Source organism: Myxozyma melibiosi (genome assembly GCF_037950935.1).
Source record: "Myxozyma melibiosi strain Phaff 52-87 chromosome Unknown BZA70scaffold_6, whole genome shotgun sequence".
NCBI lineage: Eukaryota > Fungi > Ascomycota > Lipomycetes > Lipomycetales > Lipomycetaceae > Myxozyma > Myxozyma melibiosi.
Genome location: NW_027042920.1, coordinates 304,877 through 318,441, shown reverse-complemented (window position 1 = coordinate 318,441; position 13,565 = coordinate 304,877). Strand labels below are relative to the sequence as shown.

The window sequence follows — 13,565 nt, the reverse complement described above, 5'->3', positions numbered from 1 at the left end:
TGACAAAACACCCGCAAACCAATTAGAGCTAAATGAAAACCTTATCCATTTTTTTCCCGAAATCTCGAACCTCAACCTGACTCACCACCTCCTCCTCTTCCACCATCTCCCCTCCTCTTATAGACCACGTGCTCGCAAAATGCCAATCCAGGAACTCGCAATTAAGAACAACTACACGCTCTGCATGCTTGCGTGCGGAACAATGGGCTCCGCCGTGCTCAGCGGCGTGCTCGACTCGCTCAGTTCCGCGGCCTCGACCGCCGCCGACGTTCCCGTGCCCGCGAAGTTCATCGCGTGCGTGAAGCGACAAGAGTCCGCGGACCGGATTACCGCGACGTATGGCGGCAAGGTCGAGGTCGCGCTGCATGCGCACGCAAAGGCGGTCGCGGAGTCGGACGTCGTGATTCTGGGGTGCAAGCCCCAGCTCGCGGAGGAGATCTTGTCGAGTAAGGGCATGGAGGAGGCGTTGAGAGGGAAGCTGCTGATTAGTGTGTTGGCGGGCACGACGATTAAGCAGATTCAGGATATTGTTGGAAACGATACCATTGTCGTTCGCGCTATGCCAAACACTCCTTGCAAGGTACTTCCTCACTCTTATTCTGTCGCGGATAATATCAGACACCCATAGCTAATCTCTATCTATAGATCCGGCAAGGAATGACCGTAATCTCCTTCCCGACCCCCTCCTCTCCCTCGTCGTCATCAGTCGACCTTCTCAAGCTGACGCCCTCGCCCTCGCTCAAGCCGACGATCCAGTGGATTTTCTCGCAAATCGGCCGCGCCGTGTTTCTTGAGGAAAAACACCTGGACGCATGCACCGCGCTCAGCGGTAGTGGACCCGCGTTCGCGTGCGTCATGCTCGAGGCTATGACGGATGGTGGTGTCATGATGGGCCTTCCGTTTGCCGTCGCGCAGGAGCTCGCTGCTCAAAGTAAGCCCTTCTAGTTTCTGTCTGACCTTAACAATTACAATCTACTAACACAGCATACAACAGCGATGCAGGGAGCCGCGCGCATGGTCCTCGACGGCAACCATCCCGCGCAGATCCGCAACTCGGTGTCGACCCCCGGCGGGTGCACGATCGGCGGTCTGCTCGTGATGGAGGACGGCAAGATCCGCAGCACGATCGCGCGCTCGATCCAGGAGGCGACGAACATTGCGTCGTCGCTGGGTAAGAAGAAGTAGGGTGAAGGAGTGGAGTGTGAAGAAGTGGTTTATAGGAGAGTGTATATTAGTTAAATATGATTATAGATTTCTACTTTTCACTGGTGTAAGGTGCATAGAATCGTACAAGTTTGATTAAAAGAATTTCAATATATACATAAATACTCTAGACTCGCCGACGGTGTATATAAGCCAGCGAAAGTGTAAGGTGAAGAGAAACGACAGGACAAAAAGAGAAATCTATTTGTAGCCTACTCAAGCACAATCTTCGCGCCCAAAGCCTCCAAAGTAGACTTGAGCTTCTCGGCATCCTCCTTGACGACGTTCTCCTTCAAGACCTTTGGCGCGGCCTCGACGAACTTCTTGGACTCGACCAGGTTCAGGCCGAGCAAGTTCTTGACCTCCTTGATGATCTTGGGCTTGGCGCCGGCGTCGAAGCTCTCGAGCTTGACGTTGAACATCGTCTTCTCAATCACCTCGGGCGCTTCCTCGACGGCGGGGGCGGCGGCGGCAGCGGGGGCGGCGGCGGCAGGCATGGCGATGTCTTGTATGTTGAGGCGGGTCTGAAAAAGGTGAGTCAGTAGAGATTAAAGAAGAGAACGGTTAGAATGAAGAAGTACCTTGAGTAATGAGACGAGGTCGGCGGTCTCGAGAAGGGTAAGACCGGAGATTTGGTCTACTATGGTCGAGATCTTGGGGTCGACCGATGTGCTGTTGTGTCGGGAGGCCATGTAGACAGGCGCCATTGAGATTGGTCTGGGAATTGTTTGTTAGCAGACAATCGCAGACATCATTGCAGAAAGAATAGTAGAGATACCTGACGGCAGCCCGAGCAGCTGTCCGGAGCGACGACCGAGCGATGAGCGAAGCAGACATTTTCGACTGAATTAAACAAATACTTTTCACACCAGAATACGAAATAGAACGAATTGAGCACAGAACGATCCCAACGAAAGCAGGTGAACAGCAGACGGAGTCGGGCAGCGGGCGGAAGGGTTGACGAAAAACCCGAAAAACCATGAAAATCTGAGTGTGGTTTGCGGTGGCATAAAAGCGAAGGTGTTGTAGTCAATTGTGCCGCATTTGTGGTGGTATCACGTGCACAGGTTGGAACTCTATCCGACTGACCTCCATCTCGTTCTTTTGATATCCGTCATCGAGGCATTCATCAACGATGGCATCCTTTAGATTCTGCATGGAGTGGTATGTTGTGTGCGTTTCTTATTTAGAGAGTTGGTGTATATACTAACACACCCAGCAACAACATGTTGTATCCCAAGGAAGACAAGCTGAACCAGCGGCTTCTGTACTCGTGCCGTAACTGCCCTTACAAAGAGCTCGCGAGTGATCCGCGAGTCTACCGGAACGAGATCTTGGCTGATGTCAGGTGTGTGTAGTGTTGAGTTGAGGTGTGTCTGATGATTGTGGCTAATATGGTGAAATAGTGAGACGGCGGGCGTGACGCTTGATGTTGGAACTGATCCTACTCTGGTATGTAAACTGTTTTCAGTGCTGTCTGATTTGTTATATACTCACAGATACAGCCCCGATCAAACAAGGAATGCCCCCGCTGCCACCACAAAGAAGCAGTGTTTTTCCAAAGTCAGCAGCGAAAAGCCGAGACAAACATGGTGAGTGCAGGTGCTTCTGTGTCAGACTGTGCTTTTGACTAACGTATATCCAGGTGCTGTTCTATGTATGTGTTGATTGCGGCAAGATCTTCCATTAGAGATCTTGTATTATCTCTTATAAAACCACGGAGGTTATAGTGTACATTAGTGGTCTATTCGTTACATGGAGTTTTGCTTTTGTTCAAATGTCTTGATCGTATAAAGAATAAAAAGAAATATGTATTTACAATCGAACGTGCACATACTAGATAATCAGCAACTTAACTCCATTATATACGTGCCCATCCTCGACTCTCTCCTTCTCTTGAATTGCTCTTGAATTACTTCTAGACCAATTGCACTTAGATAACCTTCGGCGCCAACGCGACAATCTTCGAATACTTCTCGCGCAACTCGCGAGCGACGACGCCCATGACGCGGGACCCGACCGGCTCGCCCTGATTGTTCACAAGCACGCACGCGTTGTCGTCGAACCGCACGACGGTCCCGTCCGGCCGTGTCCACTCTTTCTTTGTGCGGACGATGACGGCGTGACGGACGTCGCCGCGCTGGACTCTGTTGGCGGCGTTCTGGGAGAGTAGGCGGGCGCTGCGGAGTTGCTGGACGACGACGACGATTTTGTCGCCTGTGAAGAGGATTGTTAGTGTGCTGTGAATGTAGAAGAGCATGGGAAAGATGGATACTGACCGACTCTGCCGGCGGACTTGTTGCCTTTGCCAAAGACATTGATACACTCGACGAGCGAGGCGCCCTACGACACATTGTTAGTCCATACAACTAAAAAAGACAGGACAAGCAAACAGATACACACCGAGTTGTCGATGACGTTCAGTATTGTTTTTAAGTAAATCATCGTCGCTGTATCCAGTAGTCTGTAGAAAGAGAACCGTTGAAGTTTTCGGGACTGAGCTGAGAAGTTTACCCGGCAGCAAAGCCACCAAACCCGCTGTGCTGACGACGTCTTGAAGATGCCATCAGATGTAGAAGATGTTTAGATAAATGCATGGTATTCAGTGACTACTTCTGTATATGTAAAAGATATATGTTATCTGCTTGTTGTTGTTCTTTCTACTCTGTATATGTAATCCCTCCGCACACATCAACAACAAACCGCGGCTCAAACCTGCTTGCGCGTTCTTATTCTGTTCGGAGCAAACTATTTAACTCTATAAATATCTCTCGCCGCCCTCCTTCCCTGCCCGCTCTTCACCACTTTTCCCGCTTTCTTGATCTCTTCTCCTCTAAGCACTGCTTCAAGAGTTCGCAGCTCTTCCTCGTTGCTCGTCGTGCTCTTCTGATAGTCTGCGGTCCAGCGAGTGTGTCTCTGCCTCTGCTCTGCTCCGCTCCGCTCTGCTTCGTGCTTCGCCTCACCCCTGCCTCTGACCTCCCTCCTCCTCCCTCCTCCTCCTTCCCAGCCCCCCTACACCCACCATGGCCTCTCCTCTATCCTCCCTTCTCATCCTCGCACTTTTCATTGTGCACGCGCTCGCGGCCATGAAATTCACATCCCCCGAGGCCGGCGACAGCTTCGACGTCTCCGACGGCGTCGAAATCAAATGGAAAGACAACGGCGACGATCCCGCGCTCGACACCCTCACCTCCGTCACAATCCTGCTCTGCACCGGCTCCAACTCCAACATCAACTGCTTCCTCTCCCTCGCCGCCTCCGTCGCGCTCTCGACCCTCGACGACAGCTACGCCGCGACCATCTCCCAGTCCGCCGCCGCCAGCGGCAGCTTCTACTTCCAACTCACCTCGCTCGTCAACGGCGGACCCGGGTACGTCATCAGCTACACCCCGCGGTTCACACTGACCGGCATGTCCGGAACAGTCGAGCCCTCCGACGGCGGCGACACCGACCCGCCCGACACCGTCTACGTCGAGGGCTCGACGACCTCGGGCGCGGCGACCGGCACCGCAATCACAAACTCCTTCGACGTGCCCTACATCGACCAGGCCACCTGGCTCACAAAGTACGCGCCCATGCAGACCCAGCCGGGCTCGACCGTGACCGCGACTGGTACGAAACCGCTGTACTCGGCCACCTCGTGGACGGCCTTCACCACGTTCGCGGCCTCGGCTTCGCAGGTCACGACGCTCACGCAGGGATGGGATTACACGCTCACCAGTTTGGTCAACGAGGCGCCGACGGCGGCTAGTCCTTCTGATAACGGCGGATCACATCAGAAGTTGAAGAAGTTGAAAAAGCGCTGGGACGACTATGAAGAGGACGAGGAGATTGTCGAGTAGTCTTCTTTCTTTTTTATTAACGCAACTCTCATGATCTGTTTTGGTATTTCCATTTTATAAACTGTATATCTACCTCGCGTGTTTGTTTTCTGTTTTGTTTATAGATAGTTCATCATCACTTATTTGCAAGTTCATCGACGTTCAATTGAACTCGTTTGCTATTATCAAGTTCCGCATGTAGACTATGCTTTAAGAATAATCCAAACCCATGTACTCCAAATCACATTGAACTATGGTAATCTTCCACCACCAATCACTTTCAAAAAGATATGGTGATTGTCTCATTCAAACTGTGCTTTTCTCTGTCACTTGAGTCTTATCGCTATCTATCAAGTTCTTCGCATGTAGACTTCCAAGATTTCACTCCAAAGTAATCACCTGAACTATGATGATCTTCCAGCCACCAATCACTTTCGAAAGATATTGTGATCTTCTCATCCAAACTGTGCTTTTCTCTACCACTCGACTCTTTTTGCTTTCTCTTTTCGCTATCTATCAAGTTCTTCCGCGTGTAGACTGCTAAAATACCACTTCAAAGTAATCACCTTGAACTATGGTGATCTTCCGACCACCATCTCTTTCAAAGAGACAAAGACAATCCCTCATTCAAACTGTGCTTTTTTCTGTCACTTAGCTCTTCACATGAAGACTATCGAGAGCTATTGGGAATCAAGCTGCACCATCTGTACTGTGCTCTAAGCAGATGGTGCAAGCACTTTCTCAGACGCTGCGACAGTGTCGCGACAATGTCTTCAGTGCACAGAATCGGCAGTACTCTGCGCTCTTGAAGCACATCGTGAGCCAGCGTCGCGGGAGCTGCAGTCTAGAGCAGCACATATCCGCCCGCAGATACCTGCCCACCCAACCACCCGTCTTCCCAGGTTCAAACCACATTCCCCCCCCCCCCACACTATTTCATATCCGACTATACCCCCTAATCTCCTCATACTTCCTCCTCACCTCCTCCGCGGACTTGAGCCCGTCGAGCAACAACGCGATGCGTCCCCACTCCCAGCCTTTATCGCCCAGCTCGAGCAGCTTGGCCACTTCGTCTGCTGTGAAATACGTCTTCCACGTCGAGGTCGTCTTGCCACCGCTTCGCGCCGAGGGTGTGCGTTTTGGGGTCGCGGTCAGGAGCGCGGCGTTTGTTGGAGATATCTTTTTCAGCGATGAGAGAAGTAGTGCTTCATAACTCCTGTTAGCATTCCCTTCCCTCCCCTTCACTCAATCTATAAACAGCACACATACCCTCCTCCTTCCTCTTCTGCCTCAACCGCCTCATCCGCTCCCGCGCCATAATCCGATCCCGCTCGGCCGCTTCAAACGCAGACCCGCGCCGCTGCGGCAGCGAGATGTTTGCGTTCTCGGACTCGTTGATCGTCACCCCGTTCAGCGTCTGGATCCTGAACATCTTGCCTTGACTAGCACATGTGCGTGTGCGTGTACGTGTACGTGTACTCTCGGACCAGATCGAGGCCGCGATAATTGGCTCTTTGGTGGTCTTGATGGGCGGATTGACGGGGCGTGGAGATGAGATGCAGCGGCTTGGTGAAGTGAGATAAGTAATTTGTTACGTAATATGACGACACTTTCCTAATTTCGACATGTGGATTCTATAGTAATTAGTTTGTTGCTCATAATACTATAGTAAACTGTAGTTTAGTGCAGTAACAATAGTATTATATATAATTAAGCTTGAATCAAGCACACAAGTAAACCAAACTTTTAGATATTACCCCCAAGATCAAAACTAGTAAGAAAACAAGTCTAGAAATAAAGTAGAAAATAAAGATTAAAGTCATCAATCTGATAAGATAGAGATAAAAGAAAAGAATTCGTCACAATGCAATATTAAAATAGAAAAAGGTCATTAGAAGATAAACAGAATGCAAAACACCAAAAACAAAAGACAAAAGACAACACCAATGCATAACATAATCATCATCATCACAGCTCCTCGCTCAACACACTCAACCACCCGCTCCCAAAATCATTCCGCAGCGCCTCAATCCGCTTCCGGTACTCTTCGCCTTTACTAGTCCACTCCGACTCGGTCATCGCAAACGGCGGCGACACGCTCCTGCCCAGCGACTTCACCGAGCTCGCGGCCGTGTTTGTGCTCAGCTGGTCGTCGCCGCTCATCTCGGGGTCGAGGTCCACTAGTCTCTTTCGACCGGCTTTTTTGCGAGGTTTTTTGTCGGTCGGGGTGGTCGAGTTGGCGATCCGCATCGCGGGGTGGGTGCGGATCGGGCGCGGGGCGGTGAGAGGAGGTGGCATTTCGTCGCGGTCATCTTTCACTTTCTCTGCTGCTGCTGCTGCTGGTGCTGCAGGCGGCGGCGGCGGCGAGGACCTGAAAAAGTTGAAACTGAACTTTGGCAGCAAATCCCCGCTGTCTTCTTTTTTAACAGGCTGCTGAGGCTGCTCGTCGAAAATAACATTGCTACCGTGCCGTGTGGCGACCGGCGACGGAACAGCTTCCTCCGCGCGCTCGGCCAACGTGCGCTGCTCAAGCAACCCCGGCAAACTTCCGTCAAGCAGAATGTCGTCCGTATACCCCGGCGTCTGTCGAAAGAGGTTAAAGATAGTGACGCGGTATGAGGAGTGGTGTGATTTGACAAACGGGTTACCCAGCACCCATATCTCTGAGAGATTCGGCGCGCCCGTGAGCCGCGCGAGTTCGGTGGGGTCGGTCAGTTTGTTGTCGCGCAGGTCGAGGCGTTCGAGGGAGAGGATGCGGTCGAGGCCTGCGAGGGAGACGATGTTGTTTCCGCGCAGGTTGAGGACGGTGATTGCCGGGAGAGGGTGGTGCGCGAGGGAGTGCAGGGAGGAGATGAGGTTGTAGCTTATGTTGAGCGAGGTGAGCGAGGTGAGGTAGGATAGAGCGGCGGGGATGGCGACGAGGAAGTTCGAGGAGAGGTCGAGCGACAGAAGGGAGTCGGTGAGCGGCATCATGGCCTCGTTTGTGATGCAGGAGATGCCGTTGTCGGCGAGGGAGAGGATGCGGAGGCGGTGCCAGTTGAGCGGGCCTAGTTCGGTTGGAGGTGATGGGGAGCGTAGGGAGGACGCGACAGAGGAGATCGAGTCTGAGCGAAGACGGCGGGCGCTGCGGGGGGTGGACTGTGATCGCGAGCGCTGTTGCAGGTCATCGGTGAGGTTCGGTCGTCGGCTGCGGGATTGAGAGAGGGAGCGACGTCGACCGCTACTACCTATTTCTGAAGAGACAACACGGGCGAGAAGGAGGTTTTCGGGGCCTTCGTCGGCGTCGACGGTGGTGTAGGCGGGGATATCATCGAGGGAGCGCTTGCGGCGCTGGTTGATGTCGTCGAGGACGAGGCCGACGATGAGGTCGACGGGGTCGTCGATCTGGCTGTGCTTGACGGAGAGGGACTTGAGGCGTTCGGAGACGGCGTCCCAGCCGTAGAAGGCGCGGACGTCGACGTCGATGAGTTCGAGGGAGGAGAGGTTTTTGAATGCGATGAGGGGGACGGCGCGGTCGAAGGGGAATTCTTCGAAGCCGTCGATTGTTTTTGCTTTGCGGTCGGGGGCGAGGCGGAGGGAGGGGAGGACGGTGAAGGAGGAGTAGAGGTATTTCAGGTCATGTTCGAGGGAAGCTCTGGCTTTCTCTTTGCTGTTGATGGAGAGGTTTGAGAAGATGGCGGAGACGCCGGAGATGGAGGAGAAGACTGAGGAGGAGGACTGGATGGAGGTTTGGTCGGTGGAAAAGGAGCGTTTGTGGTGGAGGGAGTCGTCGAGGAAGGAGATGTAGTTTGAGGGGGAGGAGGACTGGTCGACGAACTCGAGGCGGACGGTGAGGGGGCCGACGGGGAGGCCGAGGTCTTTGAAGCGGTGGAGGAGGTAGAAGAGGTGGTGGGGGGTGAGGGAGAGGCGGGCGGCGCGGGAGCGGGTGATGGGGATGTTGAGGGAGTTGAGGGGGGAGGAGAAGACGGAGGCGTCTAGGTTGCGCTTCCCGGGGCGGTGTTTGGAGGCGAGCTGGTATACGATGTGAGAAGAGTAGAGGAGGTGAAGTAATAAGAGAAGACATACAGAACGCTCGTTTGTGCGGACGAAGGCGGCGAGGTTGCGGACGTAGAGGTCGCCGTTGATTGAGTCCGGCATGATGCAGAAACGATACGATACGATATGATACGATATGATACGATAAGATATGATAAGATATTGATATAGAAGACCGAAGTGTAGATAGTCGAAGCAGAGTCAGCAACGGGCCTTGTTCCGTGACATCAGTGTTTTAGGGTTTCTTCGTTCGATCAGGTTTCCCCGCGTTGGCTGCGAGCTGTGGGCCTTTGTCGATGCTGATCTCTGTTGCTTTGTTTGTTCTGTTCTCTTGTTCTTTCTATATATTCTTCTATATCTTCTTCTACTTCCTCTTTCATACTCTGTATGCCTCTTCTCCTTCCTCTCCTCGCTCGCCCGCACATTTTCATATAACCCACCGCCCACTTCCCCACACGAGCCTCACCCTCATCTCCACCCCCCATCACCACCATGTCCACCGACCACCCCCGTCGCAGCAAGCCCCCCAAACCGCCTACGTTCTCAAAGAACGGCGTGCGCATGGGCAGACCGCCTGGCACTAAAAACAAGCCTAAGCCAAACGGTCCGAAGGTCGGCAGACCCTCCCTCAACACCATCTTCATGGTCTCCGACTCGGTCTTCCCCGCTTCTGATGGCATCGACCCTGATGCCATTCCCAGAGACAGAGGTATTCCCCTTCTTCTTATATTCTCTATCTATTTTCTTCTAATCATCTCTCTAATCATCTCTCTCTAACCATCCAGACGACACAAACACAATCAACCTCGCCATCACAGACGTCTCCCGCGCGGAACTAGGCCTCCTCCCCTTCGACCCCTCCCTCCGCTTCAAGCACGGCTACCTCGCAAAGCGCCAAAAGTGCCGCTACGCCGTCATCCCCGTCTACTCCCGCGAAGAACGCCTGCTCTTTGCTAAACTCCTCAAGACCATGCCCCCCGGCGGCGTCGTCGACTGGCCCGCGACCGCAAAGCTCTGGAACTCGTACGCCGACGGCAAGGCCGTCTTCTATAAGCTGCCCCAGCACCTCGAGGCTTACTCCCGTCTTCTCCGCGAGTGCGCAATGTCTTATAGCCTGCACTCCGACTCTGAGCGTGCTTCCCTCCTCGCCTCTCTCCCCGAGGGCGCATCTGAGTTTGCGAAAAAGCTCATAGCCGCCGACCCCGCGGCCATGACCCTCGCCGTCGCAGTCACCGCCGGCCACGTCGCCGGCTCCTCTGCGCCCAAGGACTCTCTGATCAGTGCGCGCGAGGCCGCAACCATCCCTGCTATCGAAAACATGCTCGACTCGCTCGACATCGACGTCATGCGTCTCCTCGACGGCGGCCACTCCGATATCGATCCCCTCACCGGCGTCAAGCGCCGCGGCCGCCGACCGAGCGTCAAGTCTGGCGCGGGAAAGGCCCGCTCAGTCGAGCCCTCCGCCCCTGTGCACCGTCTCTCGTCGACCGATCCTGCGACCGGCCTGCGGACCACCTTCGAGCCCGCGCCGCCGGCCGCGATCGAGCGGTCGAGCGACGGCACGATGGCCGTCCGCCGCGCGTCGTCCGACTCGCACCACGACCTCAGCGCCTCTGCGCAGCTCTATCTGCAGTCGCAGTCTGTGCTTCCGTTTGAGCCGTCGTCGTACTATGCGCCGATGGTGCGCCCAGCCGACAGCTTTTCGTACGTGCAGAACGCGTCGCCGCAGCCGGGCGGGCTTCCTTCTTCGCTCCGCACAAGCCTCGACAAGACCAGACCGTCGTATCCTCTGTCGCCGGCAAATGTGGGTTTTGGATCTAGCCAGATTCCTCCGCAGCACTCCTCGGCGGGTCCCTCACAAACGTCGCAGCAGGCCAAGGGCGCGGAGCGGAGGTACCCTATCTACTATTATTAAGCCACTCGAGATCATAACATGAGCAGAGGAGTATGAGATCATGACATGAGCAGAAGAGTGCTACTGTGGGAATTATTGTTTTGTGGCAGGCTTGCTAGTGATTTTAGAGATGCCAGGAGTCAGTTTGTATGGGTCAAAAAGTATATGTATGGATATTGAATTGGAACGCCGGAGTTTGTGATGTTTGCGCGTGTGACCTTTGTCTTGATCTGTTTTGATCTGTGTTTTAGTGTTTTAGTTTTTGTTGTTCTAGTATGAGATTTCTTTTTGTACTGTATTCTATGTCTGCTCTAATTACTAATGAGTTCTATTGAGAAAAGTATTGTATTAGCGGTCTGCTTGTGTAGACCGTGAAGTGTGGCGAGGATCTTTAAGACCTGTGACCTGATGAAACCGAGATACACCGAAATAAACACCGAGATATATCGTAAATACACAATAAAACGTCATAATCTGTTTAGCCTGACTGTTGTCACTATTCTCACGAGTATGTTGTCCCTCATAAGTAACTTCACTCATGAGTAGCCGGCTATATCATCTCCTCTCCCTCTCTCTCTCACCGCGCCTCAAACTGCACCATCCGCCGAGTACGCTGCTTATACAGCACACGATGGCCGCACTCGCGGCACCGCACGGGATCGCTGCGGGTGAGTGTGTTTGGCGCAGCGCAGTTGGCGCAGAGGTAGGTGATTGCCTGCGTGGGCTGGTACGCGCGGCCGGCGGCGGCGGCGCTGCTGGAGCCTTGTGTTGATGGGGGGAGGAAGGATTCGCGGTTCATGTCTTCTTCTGTTCTTCTTCTGATGCTGTTCTTCTTGTAGCTGCTGTTCTTGTTGTTGGTGAGAATAGCAGATCAGAGGATGACGAACAAGATCAAAGTGGAAACAAGAAAAAAGAGAAAAAGTTTAAAGCCCAAACCCTCGTTCTTTGAAGAATCAAACTTCGAAGCACCTGCGCCAAAATGAATTATCGAGCCACAATCTTGAGCAATTGTGGATAATACTCTACTGACGACTGCTGAAGAGTGCTGCAGATGGCGTTGTGTATGCGAGTATCGACGATTGCGCTCTGTGGCGGTGTTGTTAGAAGAAGAGCCGCGGTCGTGGTCGGGAACGAGGTGGGTTGGAGTGGCAGGGCGAGAGCAGGTTCTTGTTTGCAGCAGCAGCGGAGTGTGTTTTCGTTGCTGCAATGGACGCGTGCGTATTCGTCGTCGACGAGCAACAAGAAGGAGAACAAGAAGGAGAGCAAGAAGGAGATCAGCAAAAAGAACGAGAAGACAAACAAGATCCGACCTCCTCCTCCTCCTCCTCCTCCTCCTCCTCCTCCTCCTCCTCCCTCCTCCTCTCTACCAAAGCCAACACCCACCACTGACGCCGCCTACATCGCCTCCCGCGCAAACCCGCCCGCGCCGATCCCCCGCGAAAACAGACTCCGAATGACGCCCGACCGCGACGAAATCGTCGAGGAAGGCGTAGACGCGGTAACTGACCGGGTTGTTCCCAAATGGCCGCTGTCGCGCGAGTCGTATCCGACGCTGCAGCTGCATCTGATTCGCACGCCGCGGGTGTCGAAGAAGTTGTCGTTCAGGGAGCTAATGACGCTGCTGGAGCGGTCGCCGGAGCCGGAGGTGCTGCTGTATCAGGCGGAGCCTCATCGGTTGTATTTCGTCGCGCTGTATTCGCTTGCTTTTGTCTTTGCGGTTTATGGGTTGATTTTTGTGGAGTGGGCTATGGAGGAGAGCATTAGCATCTTCATCAAGTGAGTCTCATATCTATTTACTTTGTATTTACTACAAGCTAACAAGAACAGCAACTACGACGACCTCCCCCCCGTCCACAACGCGGTCTGGCTCGGCCTCCGCTCGCTCGTCAGTCTCGCAATCTTCGCCCTCCCCGCCGTCACCGCCGTCATCTTCTTCATGTTCCCGACCCGCCTGGTCCGCAGAATGTACTACTACCCCGCGACCAAAGACCTCGAAGCCCACGTCCGGTTCGTCGTGCACCCGCTCCTTCCCCGCCGGCCGTCGCCGGTCATCACGCTCCCGCTATCGGAAATCGACCGCGGTCGTAACGCAGGAAGGACGAAGGTCTGGACTGGAGATGGTCTCTACGGCACCGCGAGTCGGTCGCAGTTTATGGTCTTCTTGTTTGAGAAGGGAAAACGGATTCCCTGGATCGTCGACCGCCAGGGCTGGTTCTGGGGCGACGGTCGCGTGTGGGACGTGCTGTTTGGTAAGGAGAGTGTCGAGGAAGCAGAGAAGGGGCTCAGCGGCGACGATATTATTCTGATGGAGCGACGACGACGCAGGTTTGAGAAGGAGCAGCGCAAGAAGTTGATTGCGGAGGGGAAGCCGTTGCCGGAGGAGTTGCTGGAGGGGGATAAGAAGGAGGAGGAGTTCACGACGCCGAAGACCATTAGGTTGCTGAAGGGCTACAAGAAGGTCATTGTCGATGCTTCTGGGGGTAAAAGTAAGAGTAAGAAGTAGGATGTAAATAGTGTATATAGTCTCAATAAAGTCATAAAAGTAGAAGAACTACTAGAAGAGTGCCTAAGTGAACCGGTTCACGGTTTGAAACCGGCAAGTAGCCGCTGGG

At 53.7% G+C, this 13,565-nt stretch overlaps 10 protein-coding genes across 10 annotated transcripts; 5 read left to right on the top strand and 5 right to left on the bottom strand.

Annotated features, from left to right (window-relative positions):
• Positions 1–11: 11 nt before the first annotated feature.
• On the top strand, positions 12–1,254 carry BZA70DRAFT_278962 (pyrroline-5-carboxylate reductase). Its single transcript, XM_064912689.1, has 3 exons — positions 12–580; positions 646–931; positions 995–1,254. Exons 1-3 carry the CDS (start codon positions 140–142, stop codon positions 1,183–1,185), a joined length of 918 nt encoding a protein of 305 aa, XP_064768082.1. The 5' UTR covers positions 12–139; the 3' UTR covers positions 1,186–1,254.
• Positions 1,255–1,415: 161 nt separating this feature from the next.
• Positions 1,416–2,040, bottom strand: BZA70DRAFT_289689 (ribosomal protein L7/L12, C-terminal/adaptor protein ClpS-like protein; the record flags this gene model as incomplete). Its single annotated transcript, XM_064914137.1, has 3 exons — positions 1,416–1,727; positions 1,785–1,920; positions 1,982–2,040. 3 exons carry the CDS (start codon positions 2,038–2,040, stop codon positions 1,416–1,418), a joined length of 507 nt encoding a protein of 168 aa, XP_064768081.1.
• Positions 2,041–2,301: 261 nt separating this feature from the next.
• BZA70DRAFT_169571 (uncharacterized protein) lies at positions 2,302–2,970 on the top strand. The gene is made up of 5 exons (XM_064909861.1): positions 2,302–2,367; positions 2,423–2,551; positions 2,610–2,655; positions 2,709–2,795; positions 2,849–2,970. The coding sequence occupies exons 1-5, from the start codon at positions 2,339–2,341 to the stop codon at positions 2,891–2,893; spliced, it is 336 nt and encodes a 111-aa protein (XP_064768080.1). The 5' UTR covers positions 2,302–2,338; the 3' UTR covers positions 2,894–2,970.
• A 166-nt stretch (positions 2,971–3,136) lies between these two features.
• Positions 3,137–3,648, bottom strand: BZA70DRAFT_289687 (mitochondrial MRPL38p; the record flags this gene model as incomplete). The annotated part of the gene is made up of 3 exons (XM_064914136.1): positions 3,137–3,420; positions 3,483–3,546; positions 3,607–3,648. The coding sequence occupies 3 exons, from the start codon at positions 3,646–3,648 to the stop codon at positions 3,137–3,139; spliced, it is 390 nt and encodes a 129-aa protein (XP_064768079.1).
• Positions 3,649–3,973: 325 nt separating this feature from the next.
• On the top strand, positions 3,974–5,397 carry BZA70DRAFT_169573 (glycoprotein). The gene has a single exon (XM_064909862.1). The coding sequence runs from the start codon at positions 4,227–4,229 to the stop codon at positions 5,043–5,045; it is 819 nt and encodes a 272-aa protein (XP_064768078.1). The 5' UTR covers positions 3,974–4,226; the 3' UTR covers positions 5,046–5,397.
• A 550-nt stretch (positions 5,398–5,947) lies between these two features.
• On the bottom strand, positions 5,948–6,651 carry BZA70DRAFT_304729 (uncharacterized protein; the record flags this gene model as incomplete). The annotated part of the gene is made up of 3 exons (XM_064914779.1): positions 5,948–6,253; positions 6,294–6,589; positions 6,620–6,651. 3 exons carry the CDS (start codon positions 6,649–6,651, stop codon positions 5,961–5,963), a joined length of 621 nt encoding a protein of 206 aa, XP_064768077.1. The 3' UTR covers positions 5,948–5,960.
• Positions 6,652–6,659: 8 nt separating this feature from the next.
• On the bottom strand, positions 6,660–9,224 carry BZA70DRAFT_278951 (uncharacterized protein). The gene is made up of 2 exons (XM_064912688.1): positions 9,090–9,224; positions 6,660–9,035 (listed from the first exon to the last, which is right to left on the bottom strand). The coding sequence occupies exons 1-2, from the start codon at positions 9,159–9,161 to the stop codon at positions 6,993–6,995; spliced, it is 2,115 nt and encodes a 704-aa protein (XP_064768076.1). The 5' UTR covers positions 9,162–9,224; the 3' UTR covers positions 6,660–6,992.
• Positions 9,225–9,551: 327 nt separating this feature from the next.
• Positions 9,552–10,974, top strand: BZA70DRAFT_267583 (uncharacterized protein; the record flags this gene model as incomplete). Its single annotated transcript, XM_064911114.1, has 2 exons — positions 9,552–9,768; positions 9,845–10,974. The coding sequence occupies 2 exons, from the start codon at positions 9,552–9,554 to the stop codon at positions 10,972–10,974; spliced, it is 1,347 nt and encodes a 448-aa protein (XP_064768075.1).
• A 556-nt stretch (positions 10,975–11,530) lies between these two features.
• Positions 11,531–11,752, bottom strand: BZA70DRAFT_238838 (DNA directed RNA polymerase; the record flags this gene model as incomplete). Its single annotated transcript, XM_064910462.1, has 1 exon — positions 11,531–11,752. The coding sequence occupies one exon, from the start codon at positions 11,750–11,752 to the stop codon at positions 11,531–11,533; it is 222 nt and encodes a 73-aa protein (XP_064768074.1).
• Positions 11,753–12,262: 510 nt separating this feature from the next.
• Positions 12,263–13,498, top strand: BZA70DRAFT_278948 (uncharacterized protein). Its single transcript, XM_064912687.1, has 2 exons — positions 12,263–12,729; positions 12,781–13,498. Exons 1-2 carry the CDS (start codon positions 12,407–12,409, stop codon positions 13,454–13,456), a joined length of 999 nt encoding a protein of 332 aa, XP_064768073.1. The 5' UTR covers positions 12,263–12,406; the 3' UTR covers positions 13,457–13,498.
• Positions 13,499–13,565: the final 67 nt, after the last annotated feature.

Excerpts from the sequence above, each read along its gene's own strand:
- BZA70DRAFT_278951 (XM_064912688.1), bottom strand. The coding sequence starts at position 9,161 with ATGCCGGACTCAATCAACGGCGACCTCTACGTCCGCAACCTCGCCGCC. Across the intron at positions 9,036-9,089 it reads TCCGCACAAACGAGCGTTCT|CTCGCCTCCAAACACCGCCC; the intron begins GTATGTCTTCTC and ends ATCGTATACCAG.
- BZA70DRAFT_169571 (XM_064909861.1), top strand. The coding sequence starts at position 2,339 with ATGGCATCCTTTAGATTCTGCATGGAGTG. Across the intron at positions 2,368-2,422 it reads TTTAGATTCTGCATGGAGTG|CAACAACATGTTGTATCCCA; the intron begins GTATGTTGTGTG and ends TAACACACCCAG. Across the intron at positions 2,552-2,609 it reads GAGATCTTGGCTGATGTCAG|TGAGACGGCGGGCGTGACGC; the intron begins GTGTGTGTAGTG and ends ATGGTGAAATAG.
- BZA70DRAFT_278962 (XM_064912689.1), top strand. The coding sequence starts at position 140 with ATGCCAATCCAGGAACTCGCAATTAAGAACAACTACACGCTCTGCATG. Across the intron at positions 581-645 it reads TGCCAAACACTCCTTGCAAG|ATCCGGCAAGGAATGACCGT; the intron begins GTACTTCCTCAC and ends CTCTATCTATAG. Across the intron at positions 932-994 it reads GCAGGAGCTCGCTGCTCAAA|CGATGCAGGGAGCCGCGCGC; the intron begins GTAAGCCCTTCT and ends AGCATACAACAG.
- BZA70DRAFT_278948 (XM_064912687.1), top strand. The coding sequence starts at position 12,407 with ATGACGCCCGACCGCGACGAAATCGTCGAGGAAGGCGTAGACGCGGTA. Across the intron at positions 12,730-12,780 it reads AGCATTAGCATCTTCATCAA|CAACTACGACGACCTCCCCC; the intron begins GTGAGTCTCATA and ends TAACAAGAACAG.
- BZA70DRAFT_169573 (XM_064909862.1), top strand. The coding sequence starts at position 4,227 with ATGGCCTCTCCTCTATCCTCCCTTCTCATCCTCGCACTTTTCATTGTG.